The sequence below is a fragment of the Papio anubis genome, chromosome 3 (assembly GCF_008728515.1).
Source record: "Papio anubis isolate 15944 chromosome 3, Panubis1.0, whole genome shotgun sequence".
In the NCBI taxonomy this organism is placed as follows: domain Eukaryota; kingdom Metazoa; phylum Chordata; class Mammalia; order Primates; family Cercopithecidae; genus Papio; species Papio anubis.
This window is the reverse complement of record NC_044978.1, coordinates 132,761,806-132,784,576: the sequence shown is the minus strand read 5'-3', so window position 1 is coordinate 132,784,576 and position 22,771 is coordinate 132,761,806. Positions and strand designations below refer to the sequence as shown.

The 22,771-nt window shown below is 36.3% G+C and overlaps 1 protein-coding gene across 14 annotated transcripts in view; it reads left to right on the top strand.

Moving 5' to 3' along the window:
* FAM13A (family with sequence similarity 13 member A) overlaps positions 1-22,771 on the top strand; it is a 388,692-nt gene that overhangs the window by 330,612 nt on the left and 35,309 nt on the right. For all 14 annotated transcript variants that reach the window (XM_021939093.2, XM_021939091.2, XM_021939090.2 and 11 more), the window contains 3 exons: positions 3,801-3,987; positions 17,122-17,198; positions 17,590-17,632. In XM_021939093.2, coding sequence (XP_021794785.2) covers positions 3,801-3,987; positions 17,122-17,198; positions 17,590-17,632 — 307 coding nt within the window. The remainder of the gene's footprint in view (positions 1-3,800; positions 3,988-17,121; positions 17,199-17,589; positions 17,633-22,771) is intronic.

Here is a 22,771-nt window from a genome sequence, read left to right as displayed (position 1 = left end):
GTCAGTAAAGTCATACTAAAGTCATCATGGCCAATTTTTGAAATAGCAGTACCGAAGATAGACGAAGACTACAAATAACTTCATTCATAGGTACAAATGATTTGTTATTTGTCTGAATTCATAAGGAAATATAATCAGACCTATATTACTGTTTGCTACAATATAAACATAAAAGTTTAAACATAAAATCTTCATTATGTAAAAATATTCAGGTAAATTCATTTAGTAAAAAATTTATCTGCCAAGTTTACGGAAATGTGAAATTTTGGTGATAGGTATATGGAAGTTTGTTGTGATAGTGTCTCTACTTCTGTATATGTTTGAAAAAAATCATAATAAATATTTTTTTAAAGCAAAGCATCATTTAAGTGAAAATGGTTTTCAATCTTCCCAAAACACAATGAACTGGAAAATTGATCCAAATATTTCTTTGTTATATAAAGACTATATTAAAATCCTGCAAAGTAAAAGAAAGCAGGCTATATTTGGGGAATAATAAATAGTTCAGCATTGCCAGGACATTAAGTAGGTATGTAGGGGTGAGGAGAAAATCCTGAAAAAATGTGGAAATAAATCTAGATAATGAAAGTGAGAGGTCCAGAGATCTAAGTTCAGTCAAATCCAAGTTATGTCAGATATGATTGAAATCTGACAGAATATTGCAGGAAGGAATTGCATATACCTGCTCCATCTAAGATTAGATTTAAAGAAATACAACCATGTGTTTTATACAGAGCTATATCTAAATAAAGTGCCTCCAAAGTCTTTAACAGTGATAATTGAGGACCCAGTACTATAAGGTGATTCAATGATGAAAAACAGGTATTGCACCCAGCCTCTTGGATCTATAGTGTAACTGAAATTAGAGTTCAACAAAGTGAAGTAGAAGAGACACATGGATGCCCGTAAAAGCAAAGACTTTCCTCGGGGGAGAACAGGATATGCACATGAGCACCATAGCATGGTCAGATTTTCATATATTTATTTTGACAGGATTTATTCTAGTCGTTCATTCACTATTCAAAAAGATCATAAAATGAATTTTACTGTCTTATTTTTTAAAATAGTTTTTAGCTGTTGTCTTTAGTCTGCTTGGGCTGCCATAACAAAATACCACCGACTGGGTGGCTTAAACAACAGAAATTTATCTTCTGATGGTTCTAGAAGCTGTAAGTTCAAGGTCAAGGTGCTAGAAGTGTCTGTTTCTGTTGAGGCCTCTCACATTGGCATGCAGATGGCTACCTTCTCACTGTATCTGCTCGTGCCCCTTCCTCTGTGTGCACACTCCTGATGTCTCTCCCTCTTCTTACAAGGACATTAGTCCTATTGGATTAGGGTCCCACCCTTATGACTCTTTTAACCTTATTTACCTCCTTAAAGGCCCTGTCTCCAAATATGGTCACATTGGGGATTAGGACTTCCAAATGCGAATTTTAAGGGTACATAAGTCAGTCCATACTAGCTTTCAAGCATTAAAGGTCCTCCATTTAAAAGTTGTGATTGGGGCCGGGCGCAGTGGCTCACGCCTGTAATCCCAGCACTCTGGGAAGCCAAGGCGGGCAGATCACTTGAGGCCAGGAGTTTGAGAACAACCTGGCCAATATGATGAAACCCCATCTCTACTAAAAATACAAAAATTAGCCAGCATGGTGGCACATGCCTGTAGTCCCAGCTACTCAGGAGGCTGAGGCAGGAGAATCGCTTAAACCTGAGAGGTCGAGGTTGCAGTGAGCTGAGATCGCACCACTGCACTCCAGCCTGGATGACGGAGCAAGACTCTGTCTGAAAAAAAAAAAAAAAAATGGCTGGGCGCGGTGGCTCAAGCCTGTAATCCCAGCACTTTGGGAGGCCAAGACGGGCGGATCACGAGGTCAGGAGATCGAGACCATCCTGGCTAACACGGTGAAACCCCGTCTCTACTAAAAAATAGAAAAAACTAGCCGGGCGAGGTGGTGGGCGCCTGTAGTCCCAGCTACTCGGGAGGCTGAGGCAGGAGAATGGCGTGAACCCGGGAGGCGGAGCTTGCAGTGAGCTGAGATCCGGCCACTGTACTCCAGCCTGGGCAACAGAGCGAGACTCCGTCTCAAAAAAAAAAAAAAAATGAAAAAAAAAAGTTATAATTGGACATATACGCCAAAAGCTAGGTTAATGGGTACAAAAACATAGTTTGCAAAAGACCTAGTATTTGGTAGGACAACACGATGATTAGAGTCAAAAATAAATTAATTGTACATTAAAAATATCTAAAAGAGTGTAATTGGATTGTTTGTAACACAAAGAATAAATGCCTAATGGAATGGATATCCCATTTAGCTTGATGTAATTGTTATGCATTGCATGCCTGTATCAAAATATCTCATGTACCCCAGAAGTATATACACCTACTGTGCACACACAAAAATTAAACATAAATAAAAAACAAACAGAAGAAAAAGCTAGGAAAAAGTATGAAGAGTGATAAGAGGATAGAATTTAAATAGTAAAATAAATAATTTTTGAGTTTTAGAATTAGATCAAATTCATCCAGCCACCCACAGAAGGCACTGCTCTCAGTGCGTGGAGGGGAGAGATTGAAGAGCATGTGCATGAGTATACGTGCTTGCATTTAGTCCTTATCAGCTGCTCCTCCTGTCTTCAATTACTTTGTACTTAGAAAGTCTCTTATAAATGTGCATAAATCTTTTATATAATTTTACTAAATATATATTTTCACATTAAAGTTGGAGAAAAAAGACTAAAATATAGAGTGTTAAAAATTACCAAAGAGAGTATAACTTTGAAAAGATTATGATAGTATTTAATTCATAATTTTGCCTCTGTTATACCCTGTCTAAAGATATGAATTTAGATTTCAGAATAAATATTTAATGTTATCTTTCATTTTGGGATATGGTTGAGCCAATAGTAAAATATGATATGTATTTTTTACTCTTTAGAATTCATTTATTTCACAATACAGTTTTAGGTGTTTAGAGAGGTACATTAACTCATTCATACCACGAAGCAGGAGAGTAAAGTCTCATTTATTTGTTCCTTACCAAGCCATGGTGCTGCGCTGATGGTTTTATTTGTTCCATGGTATTGTTTCTTTTTTTTTTTTTTTAACTCAGTTTGCTAATTTACTTTTGTGAAAACCTATTATAGGAATGCTTAAGATATTAATACTTAAAACTGTTTCATGAACATCAAATGAATTAAATTCTATAATTACAACATTCATATCTACTTCTACAACTATGTCATGAAAGATGTCTGTACTTGGAAGTAACAAATCCAGATTTCAGTTAAAATGCTTTGTATTCCATAGTTTTTATTAACCTATATGATTTCTACTAAGATTATCTATTAATAATTCAGTGAGCTTGAAATACACATTGCTATACTACTAAAATGGAAGATATAATTCCTTTTTAGATTTTGCTGCATACACTGTATTAATTTATAAATCTGAAATATAGATATATATTTAAATGTCTACTGTGAATAATAGGAAATTTCTGTATAAACTTGCACTGTTCTCCCTGTTTGAATACAAATTACTTTTGGTAAAATACAAAAGCTGTCCATTGGTAGAAACAGCTCTTGCCAATTTGCCTCTAGGAATTATTTCTCTTTCGATGTGATTTATTTGGCACCAAGCAGTCCCAGGAGTAGCACTCTGCTCAGATTTTGATCAGAGATGCAAACTGGAATTTCTGGGCACTCTTTGGATTTCCTAGGTATGATATGATGTAGTTAGAGTATCATTAAATGACCATTTGATCTTTTAAAATAAAATTAAGCTTTTTTCTCAATTCAAGGGGACTTATCAACAAAGAAAATATTCCTTCTGGGTTCAACCACCTTGATGATTGTATTTTGAATACTCAGGAAGTCGAAAAAGTACACGAAAATACTTCTGGTTGTGTTGGAGAAAGGAGCAAACCTAAACGTCAGAAATCCAGTACTAAACTTTCTGAGCTCCATGACAATCAAGATGGTCTTGTGGTAAGTGAATATGTCTATAAAATTTTACTTGTTAGGAAATATTACATCTCTTTTCTTTGCTTTGTAAAAAAATTAAAAGTAATTTCAGTCTTCAGTTTTATAACATTATAGAATATGAGTTCTGGAAGAGACCTTAGAGCTACTAAGTGTATATATATTTGTATTTCTTTTTAATGAATACAAAAATTAAGGCTGAGAAATATTATGTTCTACAGAGGAACAAGAGACACCACACACTCTGATTTCCATTGGGTTTTTTCTCATTTTTTTCAAGCATTTTTAAATTTTGTTTTTGAAATAAAATTGCCCATAAAGCATTTTTTCTTCTTTTTCCCCATTCTATTTGTTCTTGTCTAAATGAATATGTTTTATAAATTAATGAATGAACTTAAAGCAAGGTGAAATGCACAGTGAAAGAGGATCAGCTATCTTCGTGTTCAGATACCTCTTCGTGTTCAGAAATTTCATTTCAAAGCTATACTCTTTTAAAGTATTTTCTTCCAAGTTAATCAGAAACAAAAAGAAACTAATCCCTACGTAGTTGCCTCAGACCTGAATCTTGGATCATTAATTCAATACATAGTATACGTTTTTACAAGTGGTTTAATCAATGGCTAAATATTTGTTCAGTGTAACTATTAACATTCATCATCCTTCTTCCTTTATGCGTTAGTTTCTCTGAAAAATAAGCAACAAAGTCTATCCCTTTAGTTAAAAAAAACAACAAAGCCAAAAACCTGGAGATAAATGTTATAACGTGACAGGAACTGGAATCCCTAATGAAAACAGACAATATCCTCTCTTACTGTTTGGTGTGCACATCCTCTGAAGTACTTTGTCTCTGACCAGTTCTTAGCTCCATGCTGTGTTTTTCATACATTCAATAAAATTCATGGGCCACCTATTTTCTCATTGTCAATTTCTGCATGTGCTCGGAGAAGATTTCTAATTTTTCCATAAGTAAAATATACATAAATGCAAGTCTAGGATTGTTTCCCCCATAATGTCTCAATGCATGGTTTCTGGAAGTAAACTGATCAGCTAGAATGGACAGAAGTAATCATCTGCCTCAGACTTATGTCTGGTACAATTCTCAAAATAAAGAATTTAAAGTTTGGAATCATGACACACTTTTTGAACCCTGATAATTTCGTTTTTGTTGCTAAAAGTAAATATTTAAATAAAATAAATGTTATTAACGTCATTAGCTCTCTATTTGGCCCATGATTTGCTTATCTGCCAAAGAGATATCTGGTGACTGGAAGTCTGAGACTTGGCTTTATAGTGTGAAAAGAAGCTATGAAGCAGGCTTCTCAGTTTGAATCCCTTTTTACGTTCATTTAACCCATTAATTTTTTCCACCAGGAATAGTATCATAAGTTAGTTAGATGGTAATAGTTAATAGATGTGGAAAAGTACATATACTCCTTAGAATATGTGTTTACTGATAAAACTATGGACATGGTCTGTGCTGAAAAACATTGGGATGGAAGATCCTAATTCCATTTGGGGTTTTTTATGTGAAAGAACTTGCCCCTACCTCAGTTGCCAGTTTCCCCATTCCAGGATTGTGCCTGTCACATGTGAGCTCAGTGGACCATGTCTTTGTTGCAATGAATAACTTAAAACCCTGCCAATACAACTTAGGAGAAAAACTTCCTCATCTCTAAAGTGAGGGTGTTCTCAAAGATGTTTTCCAATTCTTATATTCCACAAATTTAAACATCTAATCTTCTCAAGTAACCACAAAGCAAAGAGCCAGGGAATACAACAAAGACTAGTGTTAAGATTACATCCTGAAAGTTAAGTTATGTATCTTCACTTCCCCCTTATTTTTAACCTTCTAATTCTACTTTCCCCAACTCTCCTCCAAAACCTTTCCCTAGCCCATTTTAAGTTCTTTACATTCTGACCAAACATTTGTTTCTATTGCTTAAAAAAATTATACATAATTATATGTCTTCTATGTGGCAGGAAATAGTTTAGATCCTGTGGATACAGTAATGAGAAAAACATGTAACAATTCCTGCCTTCCTGGAGCTTACATTCTAGTCAGGGAAGCAGACAATGACCAAGATAAATAAGTAAAGAATAAAGTATATTAGGTAGTGATAACAACTAGAAAGAAAAAATATCTAGGGAATGGGGACAGGAACTGTGAGGGGGCAAGGGATGCAGTTTTAAATGGAATAACCAGAGGAGACCTCTCCGAAAATTTGACACTTGAGTATAAAGAACTAGAGGAAGTAAGGAAGCAAGCCTTACTGATGGAATCACAGGTGCAAGGGCTTTGAGACAATTGTTTTCTGGAATATTCAAGGAACCACAGAGACACCATTATGGTTGGAAAAGAGTGAGCAAAGTGAAAGAGGTAATGGAAAGGCAGGGCACACTAAATAGGTCCTTATAGATCATTGTATAGATCAAGGGTCCTTATAGGACCCCTCCTTTATTCTGGGTGAGATGAGAAGCCATTGAGTTCTCAGTAGAACAGTGACCTGGCTTACTTAAATTTGTTGATGTTTTGTTGAGAATAGACAGTAAGCAGGCAAGGGCAGAAGCAGAGAGACCAGTTAGGAGTCATTACAGTCATCTGGGTTTGAGATGATGATGGTTTGAACTGAGGTGATACAAGAGCCAGCTATATGGACTCACGGGCTATACCCTGCACTGGTCTAGGGAGCACTGTTTCCATCAACTAAAACATGAATTGTTCCCCCTGGGAGTTGTGCACTGCAGTGGTCATGAGGTGGGGTAAGAAAATGAATGTATTCTGAAGATAGAATTGACAAAATCACCTGACAGATTCTATGTGGGGTATGAAAGCAAAAGAGGAGTCAAAGATGATTCCAAGATTTTTGGCCTGAGCAGCCAGGAGACTGGTGTTGCCAATTTACTGAGATGAGGTAGATAGAAGTTTTGGGAGTCATATCCTAAGTTCAGTTTCTGACATGGAAAGACTGAGCTGCCCATTAGACATCTAAGAGGAGAGATATTAGAGAGGGAACTGGGCTTCTGGGCCTAGAGTTTCGGGAGAATGTCCTCCTTAGAGATACAAATGTGGGAGTCATGAGCATTATAAATGACATTTAAAGCCAATACACTGGCTGAGATAACCAAGGGAGTGAATTTGGATAGAAAAGGCCTTCTCACAAGGCCTTGAGGCAGAGAATGGGGAGATGAGAAGCCAGCAGAAGAAACTTAAGAAGCAGCAGCCAGAAAACTAGAAGAAAAATGAGGTAAGTTTGGTATCTTAGAAGCCAAGTAAGCAAGGGTCTCAAAGAGGAAGGAGAATCAGATGATAGGTCAAGTAGAAGACTGCGAGTTTGACCATTGAAATTAGCAAAATGTAGCTCCCTGGTGATCTTAGTAAGAACAGTGTTGGTAGGAAGATGGCAGCAAGAGCCATTTTCAGGAGAAGATGGTAGGAGAGTAACTGAAGACAGTGAGTGAATGGCTTCACAGTGTTCTTGCTGGCCCACAGCACAGCCAAAGAGGAGAATATGGTGTAGACCTGGAAAAGCATCTTACAGATGTGGTGTCTTTACAATGGGAACTATCTGGCTCCTTTCTCCCTCTGTCCTTTTGCCTCTTGAGGATATCATGATCAGCAGAGACTGAGAAACTACAGATAATTCAGAGCTCAGCAATCGGGGCAGTGAAGTATCAGTCTGGGCATCAGACTGCACTGCCTTACCTCAAATTATTGCCACAATTTCAACCTTTCCCTTTCCTTAAACCCCAAGCTCATACCTGTGCCCTTCCTTCTCTCCCAGAAGAAAACCTTATCTCTTCTTTTACTTTGAAGAGCTGAAATAACCAGCTTCTGTTTCAACTTCCCTCACTTCACTTCCAAATTTCTCTAGCTCTCTGCCTATTTTATTTTCTTTCCTGCTCAAATGACAAAGTAAGTTTCCTAAATTCTAAGACTAACCTCTAAGGTGAAAAGTATCTTTGGAAATTCTATTTTTAACATCCATCTCCCAGCCTACCTCACACAGGCATAAAAACATATTTACACATACACACTTCCTCTCTATTGGCTCATCTCCATTGGCTTAGGGAAAAAAAAGTCTATCTCCAAACTTCCGCTCTAGGGCAGAGTTTAATACTTTGAGTCAAAAATCACAACACATTCATGCATTTTATCCAATAATCCTCCTTCTGCTACTCTGTTCTAGGTGCATAATCCTTTTTTGTTTGTTTGTTTGTTTGTTTGAGATGGAGTTTCACTCTTATTGCCCACTGGAGTGCAATGACGCGATCTCAGCTCGCTGCAACCTCCCCCTCCTGGGTTCAAGCGATTCTCCTGCCTCAGCCTCCCGAGTAACTGGGTTTGCAGGTGCACACTACTACGCCCAGCTAATATTTGTATTTTAGTAGAGATGGGGTTTCACCATGTTGGCCAGGCTGGTCCCGAACTCCTGACCTCAATTGATCTGCCCGCCTCGGCTTCCCAAAGTGCTGAGATTACAGGCATGAGCCACCACACCCAGCCACTAGGTGTATAATCTTAAATATTGAAAAAACCGTATGTATTAATTTGCTCACTGCAAGGCTATTTATAATCATGGAGAATTAGAAGCAATTTAAATGTTCAAAAGTAGAAGAGCAGACGAGTAACATTTATATGTCAACTCAATAAAATATTCAAAATGATCAAAATGCAATGATTCAAAATTATAGTTATGAAGATTATATAATAAAATAGAAAATATTTGACAAGTTATATTTTAAGTGCTTTGCATATATTCTCAATTTTAACCCTCCCAATAATCCATAGGTAGATATTGTTATTCCCATTCTAATCATGAGGAAAATTAGGCACAGGAGATTAAACAACTAGGTCACACATAAGTGGTGGAGCTGGGATTCCACTGTACTGCCCTTCAATATAAAAATAGGTTATGAAGCATTATCTCCAGTGCATGCACATATATGTATGACATATTCATTCCTAGGAAAAAAGGCTAAAAGGATATATAGCTAAAAGTGATTGTATGATTGCATTATGGTGGTGGCAGTAGTATTAGAGGTAATTGTTTCTCTTCTCTCCACATATGTTCTGTGTGATTATATGAATTCTATAATATTACATTTAATATATAAAAAATACAAACAAAGTCTATAGGTCTCTTATTTATGAACAACTTCCTTTTAGTTTCAGGTGTACATGAAATCTCAGTCAAGGTTCAAGAAAGGAGAATAGGTCTTATAATCATACCTGAATTTCAGTTCCAGCTATCTCACTTCATAGCTATGGCAAGTAAAGCACGTTACTTAGCCTTTTACTTCATCTGCAAAATAGAAGCTTTTTGTGAGATTGTGTTTTTTTTGTGAGATTTAAATGCAACTAAATGTGCTAAAGAAGAGGTAAAACTGAACACGGTAAATATGTTTCTGCTCCCTCTGCTCTGATGGCCAATCTCTTTTCATTTTACCATCACACATTTTGAACAGTCTGTACTTGTTAGTTTCAGTTCTTCTATTTTTTTTAAGAGGCAGAGTCTCACTCTGTCATCTAGCCTGGAGTGCAGTGGCATGATCAAAGCTCACTGCAACACCCAACTCCTGGGCTTAGGGGATCCTCCTGCCCCAGCCTCCCAAGTAGCCAGGACCATAGGCATGCGCCACCACACCTAGCTAATTTTTAAAATGTTTTGTAGAGACAGAGTTTCACTATGTTGCCCAGGCTGGTCTCAAACTTCTGGCTTCAAGTGATCCTCCCACCTCAGCCTCCCAAAGTGCTAGGATTACAGGAGTGAGGTGCCACGCCCAGACCCCATTCTTCTTTTCATATTTATACATCAATCCCTATAGTCTAGATTCCACTCCCAACCCCAATCCAAACCCCAACCCCAATCCAAACCCCAACCCCGTTCTCTACAGATTTTTTCTTCATGTCTCTACTGGTCTTTTGTGCTATCACTGGTCCCTGTGCTATGACTTCATCTAGTTCTTGGCCTCCTCAAGGCCTTGGGGTGTTTGATACTTTGTGGCTCTTTGTCTGAACCCTTTCTCACTGGGTCTCAATGATGGTTGACCTCTCCTTGTCCTCATACCACAATGACTATTTTCTTCTTTGCTGTATCCTTCCCTGGCTAAGCTCCCATAAATCATGCTTGGATTTAAATGTTACCTAGATTTTTGTCTCATATCTCTTTTCTATCTGAACTTTCAGAGCTTCTCCAGTTCCATGGTTTCAGTTGTCACCTCTCTACAAATGACTTACAAATTAACATTTGATGGATTCTGTCTGCAGTTCACCCTAGAGAATACTTTAAAGTCAACATGTTGAAACCAAACTCATCATCTTCTCCTCAATCTCTTTTTCATTCAAGAGTCCCATCTGATTCAATCACATCATCGTCTCCTTAGTCATTTTCCAAGTCCTTTCCTTTTCCTCACCTCCATCCTTCTTTCAACATTTCAATCATTTGTCAAATTTAGTTGATTCTGCTTTTTATAAAGATATTATGTGCATCTCCTTTCCCTTTTTTGTATTGCCATTACATAGCTGAGGCTCTTATTATAACTAATTTGGAATATTGAAACAGCCAGCCAACATGTCTCCAAGCCTCTACTCACTTTCCTCTCCAGAACATGTCTGCTGCTACAAAACAATTATCTACATAACGCAGCAATTTTCAACCATTGTTTTCAGTGTAACACAACTCAGCAAGAACTCCTGTCAAAAACTACATGATCGTGATTTTCTAGGTGGTATCAAATAATAATGTAAAAAAGTCCAACAATGTGAACCACTGACTTAAAATTATTTATTCCTTCAATCACACAACAGCTAACTACATGACAAGCACTATTTTCAACACTAAGGACACAATGTGATCAAAACAGACACACACTCTACCTTCCTGAAGTTTACAGTCTCATAAAATGAGATAGATAGGAAAGAAATATCTAGTCAGATGGCAGTACATGCTGTGGAGAGAAATAAGACACGGTAAAGAGTATGGAAAGTGGTAAGAGGTAAAGGATCGACATCCTAGAGGACATTCATGTCAGGCCTCACTGAAAATGATGCTTGTGCAGAGACCTGAAGGAGTTGAGGCAATTAGCCATCAGGATATCTGGGGAGAGAAAATCTAGGCAGAGGGAGAAGCATGCTGAGCCTTTGAGGACAGGGAAGAGGTGGCCATGGTTAGAACATAGTTGAGAGGAGCATTGTAGGAGATGAGATCAAAGATGTAGCAGAGGTCCTGATCACCTAAGGCTTCATAACCATTTTTAGGACTTTAGCAGTTACCTTAAGTAGGATGAGGAGCCACAGAAGATTGAGAGGGGAAGGAAGCCATTTTGTGGCATACTTTATAAAAGGATCACTATGGCAACTGTGTTAAGTATAGTGTATGGGGTGATGAGAAATGGATAAGGACTAAAGTAAAATAATTGACATAATCTAGTAAAGAATTCAAGTAGGCAGTTAGATATATTAATCTGGAGGTCAAGGGAGAGATGAAATAAATAATTTTGGAAGTCTTTGGCACACAGTTGGTTTTTAAACCCTTGAGAGTGGATAAGCTGACACCAAAGGACCGAGTGCAAAGGGTAAAAATAAAGGTTCCAAGGACTAAGCCCTGAGACATACCAACATTTAGGGGGTAAGCAGATGAGAAGGGAGCACCACAAGGGACTAAGAAGGAGCTGCTGCCAATCTGCAGTGCAACATGAAGGCAAGAGCCTCATTAGATTTAGGTCCAGAGAAAATCAGAAGAAAGAAATTGGAATAGGGAGTGATAATTTCACATATATCTAGCTAACCCACAGCTACCTTGATGGGAGCTCTGTCGGTGGGAAGAGGCAGGAAGAGCCTGATTAAGTGGGTTCAAGAAAGCCTAAGAGGAAATGAGTTGGATACTACAAGTATGGAAAGTCTTTGAACACGTTTTGCCTTACAGGGGGGAAGAAAAACGAGGTAGCAGTTGGAGAGAATACAAGCTGAAGACAGTTTTTAGAAGGCAGTGATGTTACAGAATATTTGTATAAGACAAGCCAATGGAGAAGCGGAGATGACGATGCAAGAGAGATCCATTGCAGGAGCAGTGTTCTTGATGGGGGATAGGGGATGGAACCTGATGGACAAGTGGAGTGGTGTGATCATAGATCACTTTGATCTAAAGACCATCTCATCAAGAACTCCAACAACTTTCCCCCACTGCCTCCTTTGCATAACACCAAAGGTCTATCTTTGTGTTCTAACCACAGCCCACATTTCATCTATGAAAAGTGAATACTCTTCTAACTTGTATCAGCCTCTTCATGTTTATGCACACATCTAGGATTCCTTTCCACTTTGTACTATTGAGTAAGGAAAGAAGGCTATACATATTCAGTAGAAGCCGTACTTTGAGTATCCATGCAACCATCTGGATTTTTACTTTCAGTAAGTATAGTATTCTATACTTACATGAGATATTCAACACTTTTGTTATAAAATGGGCTTTCTGTTAGGTGATTTTGCCCAATTGTAAGCTAATTTAAGTGTTCTGACCATGTTTAGGCTAGGCTAAGGTATGCCATTCAGTAGGTTAGGTGTACTAAAAGCATTTTTGGCTTATGATATTTTCTAATTACCATGGGTTTATTGGGATATAACCTCCATGGTAAGTTGAAGAGCGTCTGTACCTGGTGAAGCATTGTATTGGCTGATCTGGAAGCCACACATATCACTTCTCACATCCCATTGGAGAGCAGTCAGTCACATGGTTGTACCTGATCACAAGAGAGACTGGGAAATGTATTGTTGCTGGGCATCTACTTTATGACGGTGGAAGAAGCGTAGCATGGGTTTGGGTGGACAACTGGTAAACTCTTCATAGGCATCCTTTATGATACCAGTAGTTCTTTTTTAATATGGATGAGCTTATAAAATTTTAAGCAATAAAACATAAAATGTACAAAAGGGTACAAAAAGGAATTCAAATATGCCATTAATCCTTTCTTAACGAGACTATCAAATATTCTCCTTCTCTTAGAGCTCAAGGTTAGAATAATGAACCTGTTTTGACTAACAGCATTCCTGTAGCCTTCAGATTGAGCTGTTTGTATATTGAGAGAGCCATTTTTGTGTGTGTCCTCTATTAAAGCTTTGTCAGCGTTTTACAGTTTTAGAAGATGAATTTGTTTTTGTTCCAAGTGTTTTTAAGTGCTTCAGTCAGTGGTCAAACAGGTTTTGAGCCTAGCTTTCAACACCAACACAGAGAGGGAGAAAGAAAAATAATCGAAAATAAATTCCACAGTCTAAAATGAACTTTTATCAAGGCTTTTGCTCTTTTAGACTTGAGGTTATCTTTATAATTAAGGAGAATGGTTTTTAAAATTTAGTTCCTCTGACACCCCAAAATTATCAAAATAAATTATGCCACAGTGATTCTGTGTTTTGAAAGTCATTGATAGGACTTATATGAGTCAGAATTTTATGGATTATAAAATAGGCTTTATCTGGTTGAAAAAAATCGCAACACAAGAAGCAACTTTATTAAATTAGACCTAAAGTCACAATCTGTTCTTTCCTGCTTTTTAAAAATTACCTATTACCTTTAAAAGATCCCAAATTTAGAAGAGGAATTAAAATAAAAGTTAATATAATAAAACACTTCCACAATATTCTATTACTTCAACATCTAATCAATAAAAACATTAATGGACTACTCTTTTACCACACCTGGTAGAGATATGTTTGGGACATAAAACAGTTTAAAACCTTCAAAAGACAATGACTCAATATTTTCTTGTAAGACAAGTACTATTAGCACCTGGAGCACATCTGAAGGTCTACTTCTCAAAAGCATTCTGCATTTCAGCATTATTTTGACCTGTACATTACACTTTTCCCTTCCCTCATCTTAGTGAAGTAGAGAGATTACTGATCTATTTCTTTATCTTAATCATTCCTCCCTAACCCCAAAACAAAGAATACAAATTAGAATCTACAAAATGTATTGTGCCCATGGAAATACATAGTTTTGTTACTGTACTCATAGACGTTTACTACCCTTGTTAGTTTGATTCTGAAAAAAAAAAAAAAATGCTTTCCCGGTTGTAACATTCTTCAGATTTTCCATTTCCAAAAGGTATAAGTGCATCCCAGCTACCTTAGAAAAGGAACACTGTGTACCTGCATGCTGTTTTAGTGAAACCAGACAATGAATATTCAGCAGGCTCAAATGTGTACAGAAATAACATGACAATTAGAATTACTAAAAAGCCTTAGAGAAGAATATTGAACAATATTGGAAATCAGCCTTTGTGAATTACATCTACAAAACCTCAAGTCGTTGGAGAGTTCTTAAACTTATGGATAAAACATGTAAAAAGTGGTAGGGATGGAGTTGAAGAAGTTAATACTTGTTTTAACCTGGAGGTCAGCTAAGCTTTCTCACATCTCACAACTGCTTTTTGCAAAGCTGTCTATTGTGTGACCTAACTGACTTTATTCTGTAGTTCCTAACGCCTGTTTCAGTTATATTTTGGTTCCTCTGTTTAGGAAAAAAAAAAAGAAAAAAGCCATCTTCTAACCTTCTAACATCTTCTAACTGAAATATCTCTAAATTTATATAATGCTATTATGTTTTATTTTCTGTTCACTCTTATTCTTTCTGAATATTTCTTTTTTATTTTATTTTTTTCTTTTAAGCTATCTCCTACAGGAAGGATCTGAATATTTCTTAGCCTTGATCTGAAAATGATTAGTTCTTTGGAAATAGTCATTTACATGTAATTATGAATGTATCATTTCATTGGCGCTGCTGTGAAATGAACTGAAGATAGAGGGTTGTGCTTTCCTTTGGAATTCATGTTTCAGAGCTTTAGGAAAACCTAATACTATTGCACTAGATCTTACACAAAAGATTCTGATAATCTATTGAAGATTACCAATGAGAACAAAGATTCTTTGTCATAGATACATCCCTCTTCATCAGGAAAGTCACATTCAGGTAATAAGAGCAATTATTCTTGATTTAATGGGAGCCATTTTATAAAGGCCTCTTCTAACTCAAACTTTAGAGGTATGAATAAAATTGAATGTTGTAATTTTTAATTTATCAGATCCATTCTAAAATTATCTAAGTGTGTAAATTGATGCTCAGTATTCTAGTATTCTAATGGCAGACACAAACACTGTATTTCCTGTTCTTCGGACAGTGTCTTGACTGTGAACAAATAACAGTAAAATATTTTCCTTGGAGACATTATAACAAACATCTTGGAGATATTATAACAAATAACAATAAAATGTTTTTCTTGGTTCAGAAACAATAACATCAACAATTCATTAATTATATTATTAACAGTATTCATTAAACGTACCAGGCATTATTCTATTTTTTTTTTTTTTTTTTTGAGACGGAGTCTCTCAGTGTTGCTAGTCTGGAGTGCAGTGGCGCAATCTCGGCTCACTGCAACCTCCGCCTCCCAGGTTCAAGCAGTTCTCCTGCCTCAGCCTCCCAAGTAGCTGGGACTGCAGGCACGTGCCACCACACCCAGCAAATTTTTGTATTTTTAGTAGAGATGGGGTTTCACTTTGTTGGTCAGGATGGTCTCGATCTCTTGACCTCGTGATCTGCCCGCCTCAGCCTCCCAAAGTGCTGGGATTACAGGTGTGAGTCACCGCGCCAATCATTATTCTAGTACTTTATGTATCACTTTATTTAATCCTCATGACCACCCTATGTTAACTATTGTTGCCATCTTCATTTTCCAGATGAGGAAATTAAGGCTGAAGTAGGGTCATACAATTGGCAAATGGTGGAACTGGAATTCTAACCCAAGTATTCTGATTCAGAGTCACCGTCATAACTATTATGTTATGATATCTCTCTTTGTTTCTATTCTTTAATGGAGCCCAGGGTGTCAAACTGAGAATTCCAGGCAGATTGGCCAAACCAACATAAATGGAAAATAATTCAGCTATCTACCAAGCCAAAGATTAGTTTTCTATTCTAATTATGTGTTTATTTTGTGGAGATCGTTGTAAATGCCAACTTCATGGGATTATTGTGAACCTTAATTAGATTTACTTAGTAAAGGGTTTTATTATAATGGAATGTTATTGATATGTAGATGAACATATGTTACTTTCATATATGTATAATTTACTTTGATGACACAGGATGAGTGGATTATGCTTAATATCCTTTTAATGCAGATATAAATCTGAGTTAACAAAATTCAGGTCCAAATTTCCAAGGCAGCTTTGTTTTTGAGTTTGCTGAATTCAGATATTCTCTTGTTTGCTTATGTGTAATCTCCCTTCAAGGAAATGGCTTACTTATTCTGTTCCAGTCACCTGAATGATATTTAGAAAGCATTGGCCATATTCACAGAGGCAGTCAAAAAAATCTTACATATATGCCTCCTGGTAAGCAGTAACCCTACCTGGTCAGCTGAAAATGCATACTATTCAAATTAGGTTTTCTGTCTTTTTCCATCTTGGCTAATATAAAGATTAACATTAAATATTGTAGAAAGGTTCTTAAATTTTCATTTCTGTTTATAGATATTTTACAGCTTATGTATAAGCTACATGTTACTCTAGATAATATTAGCAGTATACACTAAGTATGTATGTGTGTGTGCATATATGTATGTATGTATATATACATATATGTGTATACTCCACCTTCAATTTTATCAATATACACTGAATATATATAAATGTGTGTATGCATATGTATATATACATTCTTAAACATATATATATATAGAGAGAGAGAGAGAGAGAAAATGTTACATCCATTTCTGATGAGATTCGAGGTCAGATTCCTCAATTCTAAGTCTGACCCACCCTGATTCTGTAACAATCTGGGTTTTGCTATTTAGCTGTCCAAAGTGGATAATACCTAAGAGAGACATTATAGGGCACAATGGCCATTTCTGTGATGCTGTCACATATCTTTGTTAAAAGGATGATAAAGTTCAATAGACAATTCTATGAAAGTAGGATATAATAAACTGTCATAATTTTACTAGTTTAAACAAAGATAAAAATATGAGGACTAGAATTAGTTTATATACACATATTATGTGATTTTTCTATTTTAAAGAAAGGAGGGTCTGCATTGCATATTTCTTACCATTCCTGTTGGACAACCAATAATGGTTCTGTTACAGAATATGGAAAGTCTAAATTCCACTCGATCTCATGAGAGAACCGGACCTGATGGTTTTGAACGGATGTCCGATGAAAGGTAATTTTAGAATTATCTCCTAATATTCTTTCCAAGGGCAGGAAAAGGTTATTTTCATGTAATGCAATGTGAATTATAAGAACTAAAAAGAATGGATTTAAAGGACTATATATTTACCAGCAATATTTTATAGCAAGGAAAATGCTTAGAATAGAAAATCTATCACAGTGCTATTGAAGGCAAATAACTATAGTCATGTTTATTTGTGTTTCCAGTTTGTTTTGTTTTGATTAATTTTTCGTTTTGTGTTTTGTTTTTGAATTTTGTAAGTATTAGGCTTAGAGCTACTCAACATACTCTTAAAATAAAATTATAATATCAATGGATGAAAAACATTGTTATAAAACAAGTAGATATTTTATGATTTTGTTGTTGTTGCTGTTATTTATAGGAAAGGAGGTGAAAAAGATGGTGGACACACTCAGCATTGCGAGGTGAGTAACTAACAAGCAAGAGTAAGACTGTGATGGGGCTGTTCATACACTCTTCAGTGTCCCTCTGAAATATTAGTCTGTCAGTAAGGGACAATGAGCTAAGTAATATGACTGTGATTGATTAGAAAGACAAATACCAAACTTAAAGATTCCTTGAGAAATCATAAGAACTCCATTATTTTCCTTTGTGAATTATTTTGTTTTGCTTATGATGATAAACTTTAATAGCACAAGAATTTCTCTTTAGATTTTCTATAAAGTAAAACAAAACAAAAAGTCAAAGTTTTATTTTCCACAATTTGATGCATTTTTTAAGTGATTGAAATATGTAGGTAGTGAGTCTTAGTCACAAGGATTAGGTCATGAATCTTCAAATTAACATAAATTCACTTTGAGTTACTTAATCCAATTTGTTTGCTGAGTTTTGTCTCTCATTTTAAATAGACATTGGAGAAAAAAGTCTCTCACCTCCCTTATGTCATCTGTATCTTCAAGTTTTATTTACTTCCCTGGCCTCCCACTTGTCCTCCAGGCATCACCATGCTGACCCAAGTATTTGGTTTCCCTTTCTCCCAACTCCAGCTCCCATTCAGTGTGCCGAGCATCATTTTTATTTCATGTATGTGTATGCAATCTACTACCTCCAGATACTTCCAACTCCACCTTCAATCTTATCAGTTTTGCTTTTCAAGAAGTAAAGTTTTTCTTAACCCACTCTTAAATTCTGACTGTCGATATAAAGAGAACATTCCCTCTAATGCAATAATTCTTAATCTCTGTTGGGCACTGACCGAATTCACTGATGGATTTAATCAACAACATATATTAAATCCTACTAGGTACAGGTACTGTGCTAGGAGCTGTGATTTAATGACAGCCACAGTCTATTCCCCCATGGCGTTTTACAGCTTAAAAATCAGAAAGCTACAGACCCTCTTAGAAAATTGTATTATCATTAAAAAATGTGCATGACACCAATATGGCACAAGTATACATATGTAACAAACCTGCACGTTATGCACATGTACCCTAGAACTTAAAGTATAATAATAATTTTTAAAAAGTGCATAAAAATCCTAGAAATTAATCCCCACTCCCTGAACACACGCTAATGCTCATATCTACTGTATTCAACTCTTGTCATATATATACTTCTTCACTAGATAATTTAGCCAGATAATAGGAGGGGAATGCTTCCTCTTTCTGACCCCACAGCTTCTGAGCCACTTTTTTCATCTATTTCCAACTCATTTATGCTTCCTTCCTTGGGACCCAGGCAACAAGCTGACATTCTTTTCTTATCTCTAGGCATCTTTTTAAAGATCATGTTTCCCCCATGTTAGTGTCATGTTGTGTTTTGTTTTTTATGGTTTTATCCTTTCACTGCCATCTTTCTCCACTCACAGCAAGCACCTGCTCATCTCCCATCTAACATGATTTTAAAGAAAATTGCTTTGCCAGTCTCCTGGAGAGGTCTTCTCAGTTCTTTCCTTTTGTGCCTGTTATCTTTTATGAGATAAAAGGGAATAAAAGTAACTTTTGTGGATGGACTTCATAGCATTAACTTATAAATTCCAAGTAGCACACAAACTAAATGGCAAACTAAACTGAACTCAGTCTGCCTCGGTCTTTGGTGGACAGCTCCCAGGACAGTGGATGAATCATGGGGAAACAATCTCACATCCTTCTTCCATGTGCCAAGTCCTCTTCTTATGTGTGTTATCCATGTGCAGCCACCAATCAGTGCCCAGTGCCACTGCTGGCACTGCTTAGGCATTCACTAATAATAATCATTGTCATCATGATGGTTTTGGTTAGGAGATAAAATTAGGTGGTGAACTAAAATCTAGACTAAGCTCTCCATGTCACCTTTCTATCACAGCTGCACCAAAGGAGAAAAATAAGACATCACTACACAAGATTGGGATGATTTCTACTTGTGAAAGCATGTGCTTCTTTCACTGAAGGAAATTTATTGTGTTATTATCCATGAAAGACAGTGAAAAGAACTATTTTCCATTTTGTAGGGTTTTTTTCTTTGTTTCAGTGTGCTGTTATTTACTACTTTTTAATATATGTAGTACTTCCTAAAACTTACACCACCCAATATTTAATCTGGTTTTCTAGTAAAAACATCAATAACCTTTCATTTTCAGTGATGAAAAATAAGTCTATACTTTGGTTACTCCTCCTAGAGTTCTGTTTAACCAGTATTTATTTTGTTTCAGGTCTCATTGCATAAGATTGAGATGTCAGATTTTACATGTCCGCTATTGAATATATATTGTAATATTTCTAATTTTGTTTTCCATTAAGATAGACTTCGTCCCTATTAGTATTGTGATTTAAAATTTTCCTTGTAAAATCTCAGATTCATATAAGATAACATAGCAAATGACAGCTCTTGTGGAAAGGTGATTTTTTGCGGGGGACTACTGTTTCCATTAGAATGAGGAACACTTGTTTTCAGCCTCAGAAATGCTCTTTAGAGACAGGCAGAGAGAGGCTTCTCTTAGATCTGCGGCTCGAAGGCAAATGAAGTTACAACTGTGACCCCAGTTCTTAAATAATCAGTTTGCAGCCTTAAATGTGTTTTGTTTGAAGGTATGTGTTGAAAGTGAACATGGGCTTATCCCTTTATTTCATATCTTTTTAATTTATTTTAATTATGCAACTAATCTCAGAAGTTCTGAGATCTCAGATGGGCATTGATCAATAATAGTTACCCATTTCTATTTCATAAGAGTTCCTTATGTGGTTTGGATTAAAATTTGTTTAGTGACACACTGCCAATGAGAAAAAAAGTCAGGAGTCACTTTGAAATGTCCAAAATTAAAGTGCAATTTCTTCAGGTAGGTTCAGAAAGGCTGATATTTTAATAAAATATCTTATCTGGGCAATATGAAATGAGATAACATGAGGAAGAGCCTAGCTAGCACACTGCTCCCTGGGCATGCAAAATCTACAGTCTTTGTTCTTCTGTGTATTTTTAAACTCTTTTAACAAACTCCAAGTATCCAGAAGATAGGTAATCCTTAAAACTAGCATTTTCGAGATTCTAAAAGATATCCCTGAAATTACCGATTTTCAGAGTTCTGTTTCCAAGGGAGTTTATACTTTACGCTTCAATTTAATCCCTGTTTTCTATGATGAAAATATTTTATTCTTCTCTATAAAATCCAGAATATTAAAACTAAAACCTTACAATGAATCTCTGTTGAGAAGTCAAAACAAGTAAGAATTATTAACTACATGTGAGGGAATTACATTATCTGGGAGAGATCATTTTATGTCAGAATTACAAGGTCAGTGAAGTGTTAAGTTCTTTCGAAATATTTTTACATTCTTTATGCTTTCTAAGCCTACTGCTTAAGAGAGCTTAGAAGCATACCTTTGATAACAAACAAGACATTCATAATTTTAAAAAAAGACTAGTTCCATGTTTCTTATCCTGCTTCAAAACAAAAAGGAAAAGAAAAAGAAGGAGAGAAGACAAGGCTTTTCAATCAAGACTGAGAATTAATATTAGTTATCACAAGATCTTAAGTGCAGGCTCTTATTTGCCCTGAAAAAGTGAATTTCTGAAAAGTATTTATGAAATGGATGACTATTATTTTGACTTCACTGTTTTCATGGAAGCTTTAGGACTTTGTTTTAATATTATAACCCGAAAAATTAACAAGCTCTATTTACTTCACATTCGCTTCCAAATCAATCCAATAGCCAAAGCCTAATGAAGCTTTGGAGTTCACATGGATTTTGAAAATTTATGTCCACTTTTCCTTTATTGTCAGGCCAAACAAAAAATGTTTGTGGTTCTGTGTAGTTCTTCTGTTAATACTGTCGTTTCTTCCTATGCAAACTGCATTATATGGCATATTTTCTGATATTGTCATTCCTGGCTCTGATAAACTATTAGGCCACTTAACTATATCCTGTGCAGGGCAATAGAAGGAATAAAACAAAAATTCGCCAACTATTTGAAGCCAGAGAAAGAACAGGATCAAATAAAGTCTGAGGATAGAAAAAGATAGGTCCAGCTGGACAGGGATAAGTCTTGGCAAAGATTAGACTGATAGCTTCATAATTAATGGCTCCTTGACCTGAATGTGAAATGTTACCTGAGGCCCCAGGAGAGATGAGCTCTCTTTATATTTGCCCCCTAGCATCCTACGTTTCTTTTATAACACACATGATACTTGGCACTTGTATGTTCAGTGTCTCTCTCTTGCACTAAATCCCTTATCTTGCTTGCTACTAAATTCCAGTGCCAGGGACATAGCATGTGTTCAGTAAACACTTGCCAAATGTATGAATGAATGAATGGGAGAGGAAGGTAGGGTATAAATGGAAATAACATTGTTTATAGTTCCTATAGGCTGTTTTATACACACTTTTCATTTTAATCCTCACAAACCTTACAAAGTCTTGTTCCTGTATTTGAGGAAAAAAAAAAAAAAAGCTAAAGTTCAAAGACGTTTACTCACTGAAAGTCTTGCAGCTAGTAAAGCTGGTGTCTAAACGTGAGTCTCTGCCTCTAAAACCCATCCTAATATGCCATACTATGTTGTCTCACCTAAAAGCCAAACACTCGATTTGTTTCAATACACAAATATTTGGTGTGTTTTCATATAGTGCAGCATTTTTGACGATGTTTAGCATATGACATCACAGTACAAGGATCTTGGAGTTGAAAATTGTGAAATTAATTTACTTACTTTGTGATTTAACAGAAGATATTAGACATGTAAACAACAAAAGTGGAAACCAAAAATATTTTTATATTTGAGAATGCCTTTGACGTTTTAACCTTAATGATCTAGTAGGAGAAATAGATAATATTTGCAATACTATGTGAAGAGCCCTGTTAGAGAGGGTGGTGCACCTGGGCAAGATGCTTCACCCAGACTGCGCTAACATTTGGAGGCAGGGCGGTTTTTATGCTAGTGTTTACGGAGCCTGAAGAACTTCACCATGGGCCATAGGACATAGGATAGGCTCCCTGGCACCCACATGCACAAAAAACCATCAGCAGTCTGCAACCCCAGGCAAGAAAACCCTGTCACATCATAGACCAGCAGGGCCAAAAGTTGGGACTTGGGCAAGTAAGAAAGCAACCTCAGGGATTGATGGGAGCAC